Here is a 20,791-nt window from a genome sequence, read left to right as displayed (position 1 = left end):
AGATATTGTACATTGTTGGTTTGTCCTTCATTTTCAAAGAGAACCAATGACATCACAATGTCTTGACTTATATATGAACTGGATTTAAGAGAAGAATAGTACAAAGTTGTCAGCCTCACTCTCTCTTCCAGAGTCTTTAAGTCTAGGATCAGGAAGAAAGTCAGGACAATTGGTTGTGGCCCAGGATAAAGTGGAAGACCTGAGGCAGGCTCTACCTGTGCCCTAATACCTGCTTCTGTTGCCCTCATGGCCATAGAACAAAATGTTCTCATCCACCCATTACACCAGGGAAAGTCTTCTCGTCCTTAGGTAGATGCTCCCCTAACTCAAAGAGTGATTAGCTGCTGAATATGCTACAAATTCTTGGAATCAGAGGTGAGAGTTGAGTATCAGGTAGACACCAAAGATGAACAAGAAGTGCTGAAAAGAGCAAGCCCTCAAACCAGAGGTGCTAGGTCTTTTTTAACACCCCATATACTCCTAATGTATGTTAAGTGCTCTGCAAATATAAATATAATAATAGAAATATATTAGTTATCATTATTATAGGAAAATTCAATAGATAAGTTGATATTCTCTCAAGAACTCTTCCCATTTCATAAGTCTACTTAACTCCTTTGCTCTACTTCAGTTACACAGTGACAACTGCGCCCCTGGATCTTGTTATTATTCATTTCCATGACCAAGAATACTGAAATTCTTTATCTGACTATAATCTGCCATTACCTCTCTGTCAATGGCTTCTTCCTCCCTTGATCTACTTTTTGTCCTTATTATGATTCCCTAGGTCATTCCATTTTTTTTACTGTCACTTTCCTCCTCTAATCATCAGCCTGTTCAACAGCACATGGCCTTGTCCCCTTAAGTTCTCAGCCCCATTGCTTCCTCACTGTTCATGCCTTGCCAAGCTGCAAGCCCCGGTTGACTTCCACCATCTTGACCCCTGGAAAGTGGTAGAATCACACTGAGCAGGCTCTTTAACCCTGACAGCCAAGTTGACTCTTGCCTAACTGATTCTCTGCCACCTTCACCAGCAGATGGTCTAAACCTTTCTTGCTCCTAAGCTTCTTCAACTAGAGAACCTTTTCCTTACATTTTACTGGGGGAAAAAAGAAGACTCTTGTGATATATTCCCTGCCCCACAAAGACCCTCACCCAATCTTCTTCTACCTGCTTTCCTCCTCTGCTCCAGTCTCTGATTAAGAGGTGGTTCTTCTCTTTATCAGGACCAACCCCTGGACACTATCTCCAGATGCTTACTTCAGCAAAATGCTCCCACCATTATTCCTTACTTCTGCCCTCTCTAACTTTTGTAGCACAGTGGATAGCTATGCTGGGTCTGCAGCCACGAAGACAGGAGTTTAAATTCACGTAATAGTTGTGGGACACAGGGTGAGTCACTTTCCCTCTATTTACCTCAGTCTCCTCAATTGTAAAATAGAAATCACAACTGCTCCTACCCTTCAGGGCTGTTTTGAGATAGTATTTGTAAACCACTAAAGGGTAGTTAGATGGCACAGTAGAAAAAGCACTGGTCCTGGAGTCAGGAGGATCTGAGTTCAAATCTCACCATAAGACACTTGACATTTACTAGCTCTCTGTTTCCTTGGACAAGTCACTTAACCCTGATTGCCTCGCATCCAGGGCCATCTCCAACCATCCTGATTTAGAGCTGGCCACTGGACCCAGATGACTCTGGAGGAGAAAGTGAGACTAGAGACTTAGCACAGCTCCCCACCCCCCAAGTCAATTCATGTTTGTCACCTCCCTGATGTCTTGGTCTTCATTAAGAATGAAGGACAAACATTGTTCATAACTCACTCAGCAAGCTCCCTGGTACATAGTAGGCTAGGCTCTTACTAAATTCTACTCCCCTACCCTTTTTGAACCTTGCCATCATCTTATAGATAGTTAGCCCTTCTCTCTCTTGCTGACCTTTGCTGCTTCTACTTCCTGTCCTCATTCTCACTTCTCACTGAGGCTGTTGTCTTCAGTTACTAAAGAGTTGGGGTTTATTTTAGGTTTTTGCAAGGCAAATGGGGCTAAGTGGCTTGCCCAAGGCCACACAGCTAGGTAGTTATTAAGTGTCTGAGGCTAGATTTGAACCCAGGTACTCCTGACTCCAAGGGCGGTGCTCTATCCACTGCACCACCTAGCCACCCCTAATGAGCTCTTAAAGATCAAAGTTAGAGTTGTTTTTTCAGGTTGACCTCTCCGGGGTAATGCAATTTATACTATTGTCCACTTTTTTCTCTGGCTTTTCCTAATACAACTTCTACCTTTCTGACCACTTCTTGGTTAGATTTATTGCCTGTATCTCACCTCCTTACTGTGTTGTGGGCCCCATTCCTTTTCTTTTTTGCTCTCATCTTGATCTTGGTGGCCATCCCTATTTCTCACAGGCTTAATCTACATCTTTATGTAGATGATTCCAGATCTGATAGAGCCAGTTCTGCAACAATACTTGTTCTGAGAACTCAATTTTGTTCTAGCATGATGCTATATTAGCAAACAATCTGAGCATTACTTAAATTTTGAGTGTTTATGTTCAAGAGGAACAGAAAACTGCCCCACTTCACAAATGCTCACAAGCAGCTGACTCCCACAAACGTCAGGTCTTTCCCAAAGTGAAGTGCTATATTTATTGTCTTTCCTCTGGTGTAGCAGTAACTGAGTTGGAGGAGGGTTGCTCAAGTACCCACGCACCCTTCCATCATGGCCAAGTCAAGAGCTGTGTAAGAATGCTCTCTTATCTGAAACTTTGCCCAAAGGGCAATAAAGCTATGAACCACCTTTGTTTCAGCAATAACAAGATTAAGTCTGTATCCCAAAGAAAGTGTAAAAAAAAAAATGGGAAAAGTCCCACATGTTCAAAAATACTTATAGCAACTCTTTGTATTATCAAAGAATTAGAAATTGAGGGGATGCTCATCGATTGGGGAATGGTTGAACAGTTATGATAAATGAATGTTACAGAGTAGTACTGTTCTGTAAGAAATGTCATGAATGGTCAGACTTTAAGAGAAGCCTGGAAAGACTTGCAGGAACTGATGCTGAGTGAAGGGAGCAGGACCAAGAAAACATTGTCCACTTTAACAACCACACTGTGAGGTGATAGACCATGATGGATACAGCTCTTCTCAACAGTCCAGAGAACAAGGACAACAACCCTGAGGGACCTGCTATGGACAATGCCATTCACATCAGAGAGTCCAAATGCAGAGCATTGTTAACTATGTTCACTTGTTAAAAACTGTTTTCTGGGGTTTCTTTTTCTTGGTTTTTTCTTATCCCTGAGTTCTAATTCCTCTAGATGAATGCTGAAAAACTATCTTTGCATGTAATTGGAAAAATAGAATAAAATTTCGATTGGATAAAAAAAGGAGACTGCTTTCTTGTCAGTAAAGTCTTTGCTGGTCTGGGTCATTGGCACTGGGGCAAAGGTTGAGCAGCAACCTAAGACTGCAGGTGCCACCACTATTTATTGAAGTATTTATGTGTTTCTTAATCATTAAACGTGTACATAAAACCACACTACTATTTTTAAAAGAGTCAATAAATATTGAAATGCCTACAATGTGTCAGGTACATAGTGCATTTCATATTAAGATTTATTTTATTGGGTTCCAATCTATTCATGCATCCCTGAAGAAGGTTTTACATGAAGTGTTCCCATGAGCCTTATATCTTTTATTGTGGAATTTTGAATAGCACGGTGATTGTTAGCAATACACATGTCAAATTATGGCAGAACTCTCTCCCTAGTCTTCCACCTGAGCTCCCTCTGTGCATCATCAGTTAGCTAGAGAACATTTTTGATCGATTTCCCAAAGGTACCTCAAAATCAAAATGTCAAAAACAGAACCCTTCATCTTTGCTTTCCAATACTCACTTATTCCTTTTCTCCTTCTGGTCCTCCAGACTTGCCACCTCAGAATAATACTCCATTTCTCTCTCACTCACTCCACACCCCAAATCGGGTGTCCCATCCTGTCCTTCCATCTCTATCACATCTGTCTCCTTTTGACTCACACACAGCTGTGGCTGTGGTTCAGGCCTTCACCCTCTTTCACCAGAGCTACTCAAATCATGTTCCTAATTTGGGCTCCCTTTCTTAAGTCTTTTTCTCCACACCATGCTCCACAAACAAGTTCTTTGTCATGTCACTGCCTACCCAAGTACTCCCCACTCCCTCAAGGGTCAAAAAGAAGCCCTATAGGCACTGACACTTGCAAACCTGGCCTCAATGTGTCTTCTTACATATCTGTCCTTTGCACCTTCTACCTTCCAGTCTAATGAACCTTGTTTTCTTTTTGCATATAACAGGATGCCCTCTAAACCTGGAATACACTCCCCTCTCCAATTTGCCTCCTTCATTTCTTTGCAGATTAACTCATAGCTACCTTCTACATGCAGACTTTGCTGATTTCCTTAAGCTGCTAGTGCACCCTCTTCCTACAAATAAGTGCATTAATTCTGTCTACACAAAATCATAACATTTATATGTTGTATTCCCCAAAAGAATATAAACTACTTGATAGAAGCCTGTTTATTTTTTTTCTTCTTTTGTTATTAGTATTTGGCCTAAGACAATCAGCTACTTAAAAATGCTTATTGATTGGGTTGATTAGAGGACTATGAGATATAACACACCTAGACTTAAGAGTTACATCTTAAATGCATTAAATATATTTAAGAACAGTATATTCAATATACTTTTAATCTACTATAAATAATTTTAATCTTATTCCTTTTTCTAACTAATAAATCAGATACATTTATTTCCTCAAATAGCTTTAAAATAGTTAGCGTTGCAGATGACCAATTAGAAGAACATATACTTCTGCATTATTTTTAATATTAGTGCAATTATTGGGAATCTCATATTTTCTTCACTTCTTTTCATTTGAGTAACCACAAATATATGATGTAATTAAAGATGGAATCTACTGCTGTGAATTTTTCTCCTTTTTAAATTAACTGCAGAATGAAGGAAGGACCAAAATTCTGGCCCGGGTCTCAATAGCAATATGCTGTATTCAAATGAATTAACTAGTCCAGCTATCTAAAGTACAGGATAACAGAAATAATAATTGTGGTAACTATTAAACTGAACTAATCATTATCCATCTCCACTGAAGAAAACATAGTCTAGGCTCCCTTGTACAATGACACTACACTTGGCGAAACAGTTTCTCTCCTCAGGGTTCTGCTGGGCACTATCTTTACAATGTAGAAACATGGGAGTGAAAAGAAGCAGTGGTCTTCAAGTCCAGGTCTCCATTTCAATCTTGCCAGACTCAGGACAGGCCAGCCCAGTTTTGGATAATGTGGTAGCACACTGGGTGAAGCTGAACAAGACCCAGCAAGGATGCAGGGGTATTTAACAGGCAGGATTTCCATCCCTCAAATGTCTAAGCCATCGTGGGACTCTTCAGAGTTCAGCCTAACTGGTGTCAATTAGTGAGCAGGTCACAAGGAGACTTGAGAGGAGGGAGGCAGATGCTACATCCAGATCAGAGCTGAAGGGCCTGTTGAGACCACTGAATTCAGGAACTTTGTTTTACAGATGATAAAGGGAGAAACAGATACTGAGATTAAAGAACTTCTTCATGGTCATATGACTGGAAAAACAAAAATCTAGTTAACTAGAAACTAGGGCTCTTGACTCCTAGGCCAGGACTTCTATGAAAACAAGCTGGCAGAGTGACTACAGATGAGAGCGCACACAGAGAGAAGACTTCTAACGAAGGACCAAGGCCAATGACAGGTATCAATTGTGACATAAGTTTTCTGATTCAGTTTCTAATCTCCATTGTCAATAAATATCTTCGCTTTTTAGTTACATTTTCTCAGGGTCTTAGAGTTTATGAATTGCTTTTCTCAAAATAAAGAATGTTCATCATGGTGGGGAATGGAGGATTAATGCCTGTTAAAGAAAAGTGCAAGTTCCCTCAAAGTTTCCTTATGAGGTGCTACTCGGTGCCAGAGTGCATAAAATACAGGATCTGGAGTCTGGAAGACCTGGGTTCAAATTTGGACTCACTCACCAAGTTCAAGTCTGGGCAAACCACTTCACCTCTGACTGCCTCAGTTTCTTTAATTATAAAATGGGATATTCATAAGACTAGCCCCCTAGGGTTGATATGAAGACTAGGCATGATCATATCTGTAAAGTCCTTAGCAAAGCCACTGGCACATATAAATCATATAAATCTTATTCCCTTTCCTATTTTTTTCCTTCCCTGGTGGCTAAATCAGTTATCTTTAAAGATATTTATTACTTTTCAGTACAGAGGAAATGGCTAGATCTAACTCAATAGTATTTTCCTCTATGCTCCATCTATAAAAAAACCCTGTTAGTTCTTTAAAAGTTATTTCTTTAAAGGTTAAGAGTCAATATCAATTACATGAAACATTAAATGGTGGGGCTGACAAAATTCAGGGTCTGATTTCTACTGATTCCTACTTGATGTAGTGGCCAGTGGTATTCATATTTTCGGCCCCCTTCTCCTCATCTCTGTTCTTTCTGCATCAAACACACATCATATTTCAGTACTTCAAAGGGTGGTTTGTGAGGCTCAAAGAAACTATTATGTAAAAAGTGCTTTATAAACCTTAAAAATGCTATACCAAAATTAAAGTTCAATTCCCTTCTCTGAATATGAAAAAACCCCCCAAAAATCACAACCCAATTCTTTGAGGATTTTCATGGTCCATAACAACTTGTCAACATTCCTTTACAGGCTAATAGGTATTAAACATATTTTTCTTTGGATTCCCAGAACTTTTAGGATTAACTTTATCAGTCTATTCTATTTTTCAGTATCATTATACAAGTGATCAAATCCAATAACTCAGTAAGACAAAATAATTAGAGAAAGTAATACCTTTGAAAGAAAACTGACCTGTGAGGTGAGGGTGATGCTTGGCTGAGACTGCAGGAGGTTGGCTTGGCTTTGCTGAGGTAGTTGTGTTAAAAGATTCTGCGCTTGCAAGAGGCCTGTTAAAATGCAAGAGTTTTAGTCCTGAAACATTATGACTGGTATTGAACATTGGCAGAAAGAACAAGTGCTAAGGGGGAAAAATCAACCTTTTATTCAATTTCCTGGTAATATTATTTTTTAAAATTCTTGGTCTAAGAATTCATCCAAGGCTCATTCAACTTAAATGCCTTCGTGAAATAAATTGTAGTAACTGAACCATAAGAAAACAATTATTTGTTTTTGTTTGGTTTACACTTTTTTTTTAGAAGGAAATCAATAATTCAGTGTTATAACAATTGATGGAGGATATTGTTGACAAGGCCTGTTAGGCCTGTCCAGCAATACAGGTTAGATGTTAAAAAAAAAAAGATAACCTAGGTTATAAAAATATAAAATATAATTAAACTCAAATTTAGCAATAGGAAATTTAAAAAAATATACTTCCATGTTCAAAGTATAGAAAATGCTATTATTCTGAATTTAGTTACCAAGTCAGTAACTTGGGAAAATATTCAGCCAGAGCTAGGGAATGACTTTCATTGCCCCAAAGGACATAGATATCATCTCCCTATATTTTAATGTAGTAATTTATCCTTGTTTAATCCCTTATGTCTGTTTACCTTCTTATATTTCTTTTAACTCTTGTATCTGAAATTCAAAATTCCTATGGAAATTTGGGTTTTTCATTTCAAAAATGTGTAATTGCTTCAGGTAAATGTGGAAATGCTCTAATTCATTAAAAGTCAATTTTCCCCCAGTAGGCTTATACTTAGTTTTTCTGGGTAAGTTATCCTTGGCCATAAACCCACTTTCTTTGTTTCCTAGAATACAGTATTCTAAGCTCTCCACTCCTTAATGGGATGGCTGCTAAATCTTGTGTGATCTGGGATACTTGATTTCTTTCAGTGTTTTCTTTGACCAAGAACCTGTTTGCAGTTCTTTTTCTTTGACTGAGAACAGGGGAATCTTGTCTATAATGGTCCTGCAAGTCTGCATTTAGAAGTTTCAAAGTGGATTCTTCTTAACTCTCATGTTCTAAAAGATCTGGATAGTTTTGTTTTATTTTTTCAATTTCTTGAAATATAATGTCTAGGCTCTTTTTTGGGAGGGGGAGCTCATGACACTCAGGTAGTCCAAAATTTTTAGTTTTTTTCTTTCTTGATCTGTTTTCCAAAGTAGCTGGGTTTTTTTTGCTATGATTTAATTATTTTTTCTCTATTTCCTTCAGTCTTTTTACTTTGTTTTAATATTCTTGTTACTTCCCAGAACGATTGGGTTTTCATTGGAATTCACTCATACCATCAAAGCAAGGTTTCCTTCAATAAGTCCCCCCCTCTTTATCCACTCTCTTGCAGTCTTTCCTCTTCCTAAGAGACTACAGAGATCATCTTTCCCTCATGGCTATCCTTCCCTTTGAGCTATGTACATCAAATATTTCCTTTCTGTCCCCTTGCTCTCCTCCCTTCTCTTATGCACCTTCTTATTTCTTAATGAAGCTCCATAAAACCCCAAGGATTTATATTTTTTGGGACAAGCATTAATTCTCTTTTCAACTCTTTCTTTCATGTCCCTATTCCTTTTCTATTTTTCCCCCTCCAAGACTCTCATTTTATTGATAACACCATTTAAAATTTTTTTTTATTAATTTTACTTTGTCTCTTCTAGGAATTCAAGTTGAATTTGTACCTAAGTTGTGTTTTTAGTCCAGATATGTGGTACAGTAGATTATGAGAAGCATTATTTCATAAGAATAACAAGAAACAATGGAAAGAAAATTTTGTTTGCAGAAAACTTGGGAAAAGAATCAATGTGAGCCCAGATCTTAAGGGCACTTATAAATAAAACTGGAAGGAAGAAGACAAACCAGAAAAAAAAATGGAAAATATTTTTTTTCAGTGACAGTGGAAAAGGCCTACATTGATATTTGCTCATAATCTTCTACCATACTTCTTTTTAAGATCTTATATATGTATTGATACTTTAAAATTCATGTTGAGTTTGGCTGCTATATTCTGTTGTCTGGCAAAGAGATTAAGGGCAGTTTCTAGGTTCTCTTGGTTTTCCTGTGCTGACAATTGCTTCTGTTGGTTAAATTTTCATGCTACATCATATATACCCTTTATCCATGTGTAATGTTTTTTACTCAAAGTTTATTTAAATAGTTCAACTTAGAGTTGCCATTACTGCATATTATCTTTTTCTCCTTTTTAATCTTTTTTCTAATTTAGTATCAGATTTTTATCTTTTTCTAACAAGTTAAAGATTCAATGATTTATAATAGCCAGTCAGTTCAGAAATAATTCCAATGCTGATAGTTGTTTCTGCCTCAAAATACAATAACATTAATTTTTTATTATGTTGTTTAGTTCCCATACAGTCCAGTACTATCTGATTTTCTGAGGAAAGAATACACACACACACACACACACACACACACACACACACACAATTTATTTAAAGAAAACTTAAAGATTTATATATGTGTGTATATATATATATACACACACACACACACACACACACACACACACACACACACACACACATACATATCTATATCTATTTCTCTCTGTGTCTCTCTTTTCATGGACAGTTGAGAAAACTTAAAGGAATTCCATTGTCTATGTATTTCCTTTATTTTGCTCCTGCTTCCATTTTGTACTGCAGCCCCTGTCTTTGGCTTTCCTTTCTGCTGGAAGAGCAAGGACAGTCTATTCGAGCAAGGTTATAAGCCTCAGTAACAAACCCTGTCTACTGCTGAGGTATTCCATACCCAATTCATTGGAGGGGTATCATATTTACTGAGTTCATTGCAGAATTTCTCCTATCTCCTTATTTTATGCAACAAATGTTGGAACATGAACTGTAGTCATTTTTATGCCTTCTGAATCATCCACATGAATACTGCGAGGCAAAGCAACTGAGGGTCTCTTGTTGCTTTTGGATACATAATAAAGCCAACTCTTCTAATTTTTATATACTTCTCTAAGAAAAGTCTGATAAGCCAGTATTCTACTTCTGGTTTAACTGATAGTGAGATTGTCTTTGACTTAGTACTTCCTATAATACATCTACTCACTGGGTCATGGACAAGTAGTTCATATTTAAATACTAACAGTTAAGTTATTGTTTATAGCTAGTCTAAAAACTATGATTCTTATCATTCTGCCTCTTCTTCTGCTACTCCTTACACAAATCTGAGGCCCACTTTGGTGTTTTTCTTTGCTTCATGGATTGACATAACCAAATAATTCAACAGCTAGCAGTCGGCCCACTGGTGATAAGCCTTTATAGTTTTGGCTGGTCTGGAGTTCAGAAACAAGACAGTATCATCGAGACCATATGTAAAGAAAACTTTTCAGAATGATAAAAGCTGTCAGAACTTGTGGACTGACAAAAGCCTCTGAGAAAACAAGTTTCCTCCACAACACAATTAAGAATTGGAGGACTTCTGGGTAAGCCAAATTAAAGAAAAAGTAAGAACAGGCAAATACCTAAAAGACAAGGTCACAAGGCTATTCTCAAACAATTTGTAATAGAAAAATGATCAACGTTTTTCTTAGAGGTCCATTCTTTGACCACTTTGATCATGTAAAACAGTAACTACTCATGTTATTCATTTTGTGTTGTTTGAATTCATAATTATTACCAAAAATAATATCTAGGAACACTGAAAAAATATGGGGGAATTATTCTGTTATATAGCTCAATAATCTTATAAAATTGAAAACTGAATTCAGGGAAGTTAAAACCTAATAACTATGACAGTCTAATAATTATACAAATGGAATATGTTGTCTTTCAACTTGTTTTACTAATAACATGAAGATTTACTTTTTGTGAGATATTGTTATAATGCTTTCTTGAATGATTATTGAGCACTGATTATTAATGAAATAGTCTAATTAATTCTCCTAAAATCAATCTTAAAAGAATTTAGAAGCATCCAAATGATCCTGCCAGCAGACAAAACCCATAGAACTATTATAAGCCCTCTATTTTAATCATCTCAATTTGAAAGTATTCTTTTACTATTCACAAAATGAGGTTTTGAATCCAGGAAAAATTTTAGGTAAAACTATACCCCTACAATTGGTTGGAGATATGAAAACAAATATAATTTGGATTTTAACTTTTTCTTATTTTAACTATAGTAAGTATTCTATGAGCAGTGGAAAAAATTGAATTCATAGTACTTGTTGCTGATCACCAAAGAGGTTTTCAAAATGAATAGGAAGATAACAAAAAAGTTCAGGTAATTTTAATCATGAGGCCATTAGACTGTGCACTGAACGTTGGATCTAGAGTTGGGAAAACTCATCTTACCAAGTTCAAACCCAGCCTTACTAGTTGTGTGACCCTGGACAAGTCACTTCACTCTGCCTCAGTTTTCTCATCTGTACCATGAGCCAGAAAAGGAAATGGCAAATCACTTCAGTATCTTTGCCAAGAAAACCCCAAATAGGGGTCATGAAGAATTGAATACAACAGAAACAACTGAACATCAAAAACTCTGGGTTATATCCATGTTCTTATGATTATCCCTTGCCAGGGATCAAGTAGAGGCACACTGACTTCTCCTCCAGTATCAGTGTGTGGGGTAAAGATGGTGGACCTCAAATCAGACCACTTGGGCTAAACCTCAGAGGCAACAAACATCCATAGGTGCCAGGCAAGACTGGGAATAGAGAGGCTAGAACAAAGCGGGCTAAGTCTAAAGATTAGCTTATTTTCTCCACTTAGGGAGGAAAAAATCCAAATAAACACAAAATAACTTTTATAACATGGGAAATCAGGCAGATATTTGGAGGAGGCAGCCTGGTGCAATGGATAGATTGCTGAACTCCAAGTCAGAGAGATGGGTTCAAATATCACACCAGACCTTTACTAGCTGTGTGATCCTGGGAAGTCACTCAACTGCTCCGAGACTCAAATTTCTCCATTTGTAAAATGGGATTAGACTTGCTGAGCTCTAAGATCCTTTCAAGCTCTAAATCAATCTTATGATGTCTAGGTACTTGAGTTGAACTTTGAAGAGACTTAGAAATTTCAAGAAGGCAGAGATGAGGAAGGAAGGCATTCCAGGCATGGGGGAGTCTGTACAAAGTACAAGAGACAGAATAACTGAGGCAGCCACTTGGGCCAAAAGGTGGAACCAAAAGCCAGGAGGCTGAGATGATGAAGAGTTGAATGAAGGTCTTGACTTTTGAGCAGAGACAAGGGGACAAAGGAGAGAAACATGATGAGATACATCTGACAATATTTGATGTCTGAGGGAGTAGGAACACAGAAGGTACTGGGGAGGCAGAACCCACATAACATGACAGTTAATTTGATATGGTGGTGACAGGTGAGGAAGTAAAAAAGTCTGAGCTTTCACACCTGGATGACTAAAGGATGATGGTGCCTATGACAGGAAAAAGAGAAAGATAATGAGATCTGGATATGCTGAGTTCAAGAAGTTTATGGAACATCCAGATAGAGAAGTCTAGCAAGTCATCCGAGATATAAGATTACTCAGGAGGGAAAGATATTTACTAATGTGTAGACTGAGGAACACCTATGCATAAAGATGATAACTAGGACTGCTAAATAGCCACATACAGAGGATGGAACATGGAGATCAACTGTCTCAAGTCCATTGAGGACTGACAAGTAAACAGGTAAGAGAAGAACCTGAAGGACAGGGTCAGGATAAGCCAGAGCAGAGACTTCCCCAGGAGAAAACGATGATTGATTGAAATTTTCAACTGATAGAGAGAGGTCAACTAAGATGAAAGATGGAGAAAAGGTAGGTCTTAACAAATCTAAAGATGAGTTTCCTCACCTTTTAGAATGAAAATACTAGCCTTTAACTCTCAATCCTTTCTTACTCTCAATTTATAAATCTCCAACTATCTAGATAAGATATGATCTTTTTATTTTTTTAGTGTTTGGGCAAAGGTTACTTTTATTTTTTTTTAAAGATTTTATTTTGAGTTTTACAATTTTCCCCCTAATCTTACTCCCTCCCCCACCCCCAACAGAAGGCAATTTGCCAGTCTTTACATTGTTTCTATGGTATACAATGATCCAAATTGAATGTGATGAGAGAGAAAACAAGATATGATCTTGCAAAATTCAAGTCACACAGCTGTTCTAACATGGGCATAGAATACTTCACAACTTGTTTTGTCCTTCATTTTTCTTTTTTCTTTAGTTTTTTTTTTTTTTTTTTTGCAAAGCAATGGGGTTAAGTGGCTTGCCCAAGGACACACAGCTAGGTAATTATTAAGTGTCTGAGGCCGGATTTGAACTCAGGTACTCCTGACTCCAGGGCCAGTGCTCTACCCACTGCACCACCTAGTTACCCCTGTCCTTCATTTAAAGACCAGGACATCAGGGAGGTGATGCCATGACAAGCACATGATTTGAATTTGAGTAAGGAGGTACTATGCTAAGTCACCAGCCTCATTTTCTCCTCCAGAGCATCTGGGTCCAGAGGTCAGATATGAGTCAGACCAACTGGAGATGGCCTTAGATGCAAGGCAGTCAGAGTTAAGTGACTTGTTCAAAGTCACACAGCTATCAAGTGTCAGAAGCTGAATTTGAATTCCTGTCCTCCTGACTCCAAACCAGTGTTCTAACCACTGCACCATCAAGCTACTTAAAAAATACCTATCATAAAAGAGATTTCACAAAAGTCTACTAATTATCTCATTTTTTATTAAATGAATTTTGCTTGAGCATCTTAGTAATTATCACAAGTAAATACTTATTTTTCAAAATTGCTGGAGTCATACATACAATATTGTTCTCCATTATTTTTCATTCCAAATTGACTACATTTGGGTCTTAACTAAATGATAGGTCATATTTAGGTTTATAAAGTATTTTATTCACAACTCTGCAAAATAGGCAATGCAAGTATTGTCCACATGATTCAAATATTATTTCATCACCAGACTAAGTTCAGAGAGGTTTACTTATTAAACCATTTACTAAGATATGAAAAGAACCTGTTCTTGTGTATGCTTTAGCTTCCTCATCTGTAAAATAGGGAGGGCTGTTGTGAGACTCAAATGGATCATGATTGTGTGCTGAGCACACAGTTAAGAGCTACATAAATGTCAGCTATCCTCTTTCTCCTCCAACCTTCTCCTCCACCTCTACCTCCTCCTACTCCACACAAAGCCAGAGTGACATGAAGGAGAATGCTGGGAGATCAGACTGGAAAGAGGCAGAGTTCACAGCACAGCTCACCAGCCAGGGAGTTCAGGCAATATGGAATTCCCATAGATTCTTGAGTGAGGGACAAGAATGACCAAGGTGCTCTCTGAGGAAGGGGAGGAAGGCTCAGGGGCTGGGAAGTAGGGGCACAGAAAGGCCGCTTTGGAAGTCAGAACCTCATCAACAGTCATCTGACCCAAGGCAGCTGCAATTGGAAGAGAAAGCTGAATCGAGGGCATATATAAAGAAAAACATTCCAACTCAGAAACCCCTGAATAAGAGGCCCCTCCTGAGATTTGGTTAATCCAAAGTCCCTCTGCTCTCCCCAGCCCTTCCTAGAGATCCCTTACTCCACAAGTCTAAAAAAAAAGTCACAGGGCTTCCTGTGGTTATTTTCACGATTGGCCCCTCTTTCTCCTGTGGTAGGATCCAGAATATTCTCACTTTTATCACAGTGACTAATCAAAAGAACAGCAATGAAGAACCTTGGATAATGTGCACATTTCCTAAAGATGCATAGCAGTGATTATTAATTTGTGGTACTTTGAAAGCAATCTCAAACAATACTTGGGACAGTGCTAACAAGATGGGAAATCATCTCCAGGACAACTGTGAAACAAGAAAAGACTATTGCCAATGAGAGCTTCCAGGACTTACCCTGTTGCCCCTGTGGCGTCTGCGAGATGATAAACTGTGCTGGTTGCAAGTTGGTGGTTGGATGCACCAACACAAATTGTTGCAGGTTAAGATTCTGCTGTTGTAGCTGTTGCAGCTGTTGCAGATCCTGAAAAAAAAACCAAATCTGTATCTGAGATGTTGAAATAAGAGTTAACCAGGTCCATGCTAACTAATACCCAGATAAAATAAGATGGACAATGTTATAAATCCTTTCATATTGTCTTTGGTCTTGTGGTAATGTATTATTATCCTAGTTTATAGCAGAGTAAACCAAAGTGCAAAAGTTCAAAAAAGGAAGGAATCCCAAAGGACATCTAGTCTAAGTCACACAAGACACAGAATTCCCTACCAGTGTCTGTTCAAGATCAGTAGCATAGGCTTGAAAACTTCTGACAAGAAGGACATGCTGCCTCTAAATGGTTGGTAAATGCCAAAGCTGTCTCTGCAACTTCCATCTAATGTTTTCAGTCCTATCCTCTAGCCTAACTCCTCTTCTACATAGCTGCTGAACTTCAGATGGCTGACTGGGCTTCAGCGGGAACATTGGCTCCCCCCCCTTTTTTAAAGTTTTGGCAAGGCAATGGGGTTAAGTGGCTTTCCCAAGGCCACACAGCTAGGTAATTAGTAAGTGTCTGAGGACGAATTTGAACTCAGGTACTCTTGACTCCAGGGCCGGGGCTCTATCCACTGTGCCACCTAGCTGCCCCTGGTTTTCCTAGTCCTTCCTCAGACTAAACGTCTCTAGTTTTTTCCATTTTCTTGGATGAAATGGGTCTCACCTTTCTCTAGATGGAAGATCTTGAGCACATCACTTTTGTTTCTGAAAAGTGCTCAGAATGGAATCTAATTTTCTTGAAGTGGCCTTGGAGGAGGAGGATACATGTGGAGCTGATAAGATTCTGGAGACCACCTCTCCTTCAATGCAGCTGTCATGGGGTCCTGAATGATTCACACCCAGGGCACAGTTACTAAATTCATATCTTTATTAGCTAGATCTTCTGAATTCCAAGGCCAGTGATTTTTCTACTCTGAGAAAAGTTTTTTCCAATAGGCCTATCATATTCAAAGTCAAAGGAATATGGCACAGACAAGTAATAAAGCACATGTTCACCTAAACACAGAGTCTGTCTGTTGCCTACTTCCCTCTACCCCCACGGCATACACAGGGTTTCAAGAACTTATAGTTTTATAGATTCTGGAGTATAAGAACTCTTTCTATAAATAGAACAAATGCAATTCTTTTAAAAGTTCCTTATTGATAGAGAAAACTAAAATGAAAAGCCCATTTTAGAAACTGAAATGGGATTTAAAAAATACTGGTTTTATTTATCTAGATATTATACTTCCATTATCTAATCACTATTCATAACTATAACATCTTCTCTGTCCAATCAAACTCTTGTCATTGTATTTAAATCTTTCTGTTTGGTTCTTGGTAGAAAACTAACAACTGCTTGGCACTACTTTTAAGTAAGTAGCATTTCACATTTTATACATATATGGAAGACCATTGTTATCCCTTATCTTGTAGGCTTTAAAAATTTTTTGCTTTTTTTATTTTTAAATCTAAACAACTTCCCCAACCATTTCTGATAAGTTCTATTTTCTGTCTTTTAAGTAATTTGATTAGTATACTATAGATATTCCCCATTTTAGACTTAAAATGTGATGACCCAAACTAAACTGCCCAAGCTCAACCAGTGCCAGAGACCATAGCACTCAGGGGCTGCTTCCTGTCTCCTGCAAAAAGATGAGGGGCCTTCTCCTAATTGTTGAACATACTAAACAATCCATGACTGCTACAATTAAATAATTGAAATAAATATAGTAATCCCCTGTTACAGAGAATGCCAATTAATTATTCAGGAACTGTCACTTAAACAGTCAGTTATTAGGTAATCAGTACTATGTTTACAATATAAAGTCAAACAAACAGATGTATTATATTTATAGCAGAATGACAAGGAGAATGGCCTGGATACAGCTTGGCTCCCTTCCCTTAATTGCAGTGGGTGAACAGAAATCCCCATAACATCCAAACTGACTTCCTGGACACTCACCTGTGCGATCTGTATGGGCTGTGACACAGGGATCTGTGTCATTGGCGTTGCTGCAGAGGCCGAGATGGTGGCACCTGCGGCACTGTGCTGCTGACTGGCTGAATGTTGGACTGCGGCTGCCAGCAGCTGGGCCTGGGCCTGCTGCAGTAGGAGCTGCTGCTGGGCGGGTGTCAGGGCAAGCTAAAGATAATGAGTACAAGTAGTGGTCAGTGGCAGGAGCCGAAGGCTTCCCTGGTCTCACCAACTCACAAAGAGTTGGGAAGGAGCTCAGAAGTTCCAAGTGTAATGAGCCTCCCCACATGCCACCAAACCTGACTGGGGCATCTTCCAGGGCCCAGGACTGAGGGTGACCTGGGTACTAGCTGCAAGTTCCAAGATCATTTCAACCTGGAGTGCTTAGCCATCCAGATACACTTAGGATTTAAAGAAACACCTAAGCTTTTCCAAGGCTCCATGATTTATACAAAAAGGTAATTAACTAGAGAACCAAAAAATAAAAAAAATAAAATCAGTACTGACAGAATACAAAAAAGAAATTTATACTCAACAGAACAGCAAGTGATTAGTCCAATGAATGAGAAATAGGAATGCTGAATAGGGTCACGGAAAGAAGTGATAAGGCCCCAGCTGCTCCACATTAGCATGAATCTCTGCCATATTCCATCATTCCCATTATGTCTAAAGATATGACTAAAGAACATGAGCTCTATTTGTTTCCTCTCCAAGTCTCTCTCCAGCCTCTACCCCACACAATATTTTCTGTTGTTGAAAGGACTGAGTCTCCAACTTTACATCCCTTTTCCAAACACATTATCTCTGTGAAACAGGTGGTGAAGGTCTGTCTCTTTACATGCAAATGATTCCTAATGTTCAGGTTTAATAGAATCCCTATCCACACAGACCTGGAATCTTAAGTGCTTCTTGCCATAACAGACAATAGTTATGCAAAACAAAACACATATATAGTAACAATTATTATTATAAAAAGAAATCTGTTTAGAACAGATTCAAAACATGCTTTTAATAAAGCAACTTAAAGTATACTTTTGAAAAAAAAGTGAAAATTAAATCAGTGTGTTTACTCAAATGTATTACAATCATCTTCCCCTTACTGAAGTTCCCACAGTAAATGAAACTGAACCAAGAACTATAAGCACCACTGAGAGAAGGGGTCATTTAACATTCTGAAGTCTAAGGTCAGGAAAGTTAATGGAATCATCTTCATAAGGAGATGTACATAAATTGTACATAAACTATTTAAGAATCAAAATTTATGTATTCATCTCTCCAAAAACACCTGATCAGCTCCACAAAAATCCTTTAAAAATTAAGCTTCCCACAACTAACACAAACTTTACTGAAATGAAGAGTGATTAGTGATTAGAGAGAAGTCAAGTACAATATGGCTCACTGTATTTCAGCATAATCAAAAAAAAGGACAAATAAATTATTAAATAAAAATGATCATATCAGACAATATTTCAGTACACCCAAACAGAGGCAAAATAATGGATCCAACATAACTCCAATATAACTAGCAATTATCAGAAGTAATGTGAAAACAACTTTTTTTCCCCTACTGACTGAAGTCAAGTCATAACGCTGCATTGACAATATTAATGATTTCTACAATATAGTGGTGAAAAGCAGATAAAATGGGGGGGGGGGGGGCAGAGAGAAAGACCTTACTTTACCCCAAATACCCACTATCATAACAAGAGATGTACTGAGTACTTCTGACAGAGAAATTTGCTCTTCCAGCATTATGGCCTTTTTTCTCAGGATATAACAGCATCAGCCACAGACAGCCATATTATTGATGGTGGGCAGCATTATAAGTAAGTGTACTAGAATTCTTGAGAAGGAAACTTACTCCTGTTATCTGTCCTCCTGCCAGCATGAGCTGGGTTTGGGGGATAGGCGCCTGCACGGGAGGTTGCTGAGAAGGCTGGCTCTGCTGCTGGGAGTCTCCAGATTCTTCATTAGATTTGGACTAGGGAAAAAAACAAAATAAAACCATACACACACTACAACTTTATAACAGTTTAAAAAGAAATGTGTGTAGCTCCCTAAAGAGTACTACTTCTTTCTGATCTGCAGTTACTAGAGTCACCTCCATCCTCCCAAAACGCAGCTGATACTAATTCTGGGTGCTTCTTTACAGAGACAGTATTTCTGCGACAGAGCACAAGCTCTCTAAGAGCATGGCCTGCTGTACTTTTGTCTCCATACTTCTAGCACTGAATGAGGGACCTCATTATGAGTTAATACTTGCTGCCTGATGTTAAAATATAGGGTTTGGTCTGTTTAGCTATTATCACAGCTAAAACTATTTAAACCTTTATTTTGTCTAAGTCCTATGAGGACTATATTTGATATAGATGAATTTTAATTCTTTTGTTCCAATATCACCAAAGTTGCAATTCTAATTTTCAAAGAACAAAAATAAATTTCCCCCAAAATTGATTTTGTTTCACAACCTAAAATTCTAAACTACATAACAAATATATATTCAGTTTATCTCTGCCTCAAAAGTTCTATGGTGTTATTTTGAAATTTACCTGCAGGTCAGTTTGTAATATTTTCAGTGTCAATTTGGAGATGACTCACCTGACCTCCAGAATTTCTCAATGGTGGTTTTAAAGTAGTTTAGATTCAACATTTCCAATTAAATTTTTAAAAAAGTTTAAAGAGAAAATACTGCATTCAAGAGGGAAAACACACTCCCCAAAGCAGTACTGAGAGAAGATTCTATGGTAATTAAAATTGGTTATGCAGAGCATTAAAATTCTGCATAGATTTGCATATTTCCCACCACCTGTTTCAGGGACTGCAGAGCAGGCTAATTAACATAAAGGCTCTGATTAATTCTGCCAGTCACTGAGAGATAATTACCAAGCAGGACTGTAAACATTCTGCATTAGAGATACAGCCTGTTTGCCAACATCTCTCTCAGGGATGAAAGTTTACCATGGCAACTGAGGTAATTTTCTGCCTCCTCTCCCTCAGAAAGGAAGGCCACTCACTTGATCTTCTTTTCCTTTCTTCAGGACTGCTTCCTTCGGTTTACTAGGTTCCTGTTCTACGAGGGTGCATGGTTTACTCATTCCAAGCTCTTTAACATTCAGCAATACTGAAGCTCCTGTTTTTGATTTTTTCTTTGTTACGCAGGCATCACAGTAAAAAGGAGCAGCATGTTGGATGAAACCCTTCAGAGTCCTTTAAGGAACTCAAATTCAAAGTCTGAACGTAATTTTGTTCAATAAATACAAAATGTGTGTATGTGTATGTGCACGTGCAAGTGTATGACTACAAGTTCTGCCTGAGTGGAGTCTGGTATTCCTCAAGGGACTGCCCCACCCCTTTCCTTCTTCACTTTCCCAGCAGCCTCATCAATTCTCATGCTTTAATCACCATCTTTATATAACACGAGTCTCTCTCCTGATGTTCTCCCAATTGTTTACTTTCACACACTCCAAACTGGATATCCCAGAGACTTCTTTAACTGAATATTTCCATAACTGACCTCATAAATCTTCCCTTATGTTTATGCTGAAGGCACTACTACCTTTCTACTCTCCTAGTTTGTAACTGTGGCATTCTCCTTGATTCTTCCCTCTCCCTCCCTCATACATCCAGTAATTTCACAATGTCTCTTATTTCTGATCTCTTCTCTCTCCTACACAACTCCTTAGTTCAGGGCTCATTCCCTAGAGTCATAGTCTAATTAGTCTCCCTACCTCAAGTCTGCTCTCACTTCAGTTCCTCTTGAGTAATTGTCCTTCAATACAGATCTTACCAAAGTTACTCCCTGATTTAGTCAACTCCAATGGCTTCATAATGCCTCTGATAAACTCT

General features: G+C 38.2%; 1 protein-coding gene across 5 annotated transcripts in view; it reads right to left on the bottom strand.

The window, feature by feature from the left end:
- POU2F1 (POU class 2 homeobox 1) overlaps window positions 1–20,791 on the bottom strand; it is a 225,151-nt gene that overhangs the window by 34,274 nt on the left and 170,086 nt on the right. For all 5 annotated transcript variants that reach the window (XM_074221904.1, XM_074221906.1, XM_074221908.1 and 2 more), the window contains exons 5-8: window positions 18,807–18,926; window positions 16,934–17,113; window positions 14,853–14,979; window positions 6,909–7,003 (exon numbers count right to left, since the gene is read on the bottom strand). In XM_074221904.1, coding sequence (XP_074078005.1) covers window positions 6,909–7,003; window positions 14,853–14,979; window positions 16,934–17,113; window positions 18,807–18,926 — 522 coding nt within the window. The remainder of the gene's footprint in view (window positions 1–6,908; window positions 7,004–14,852; window positions 14,980–16,933; window positions 17,114–18,806; window positions 18,927–20,791) is intronic.

The sequence above is a fragment of the Macrotis lagotis genome, chromosome 2, assembly GCF_037893015.1.
Source record: "Macrotis lagotis isolate mMagLag1 chromosome 2, bilby.v1.9.chrom.fasta, whole genome shotgun sequence".
Taxonomy (NCBI): Eukaryota; Metazoa; Chordata; class Mammalia; order Peramelemorphia; family Peramelidae; genus Macrotis; species Macrotis lagotis.
Note: the sequence above shows the minus strand (reverse complement) of the source record. Positions and strands in the feature narration are given on the sequence as shown.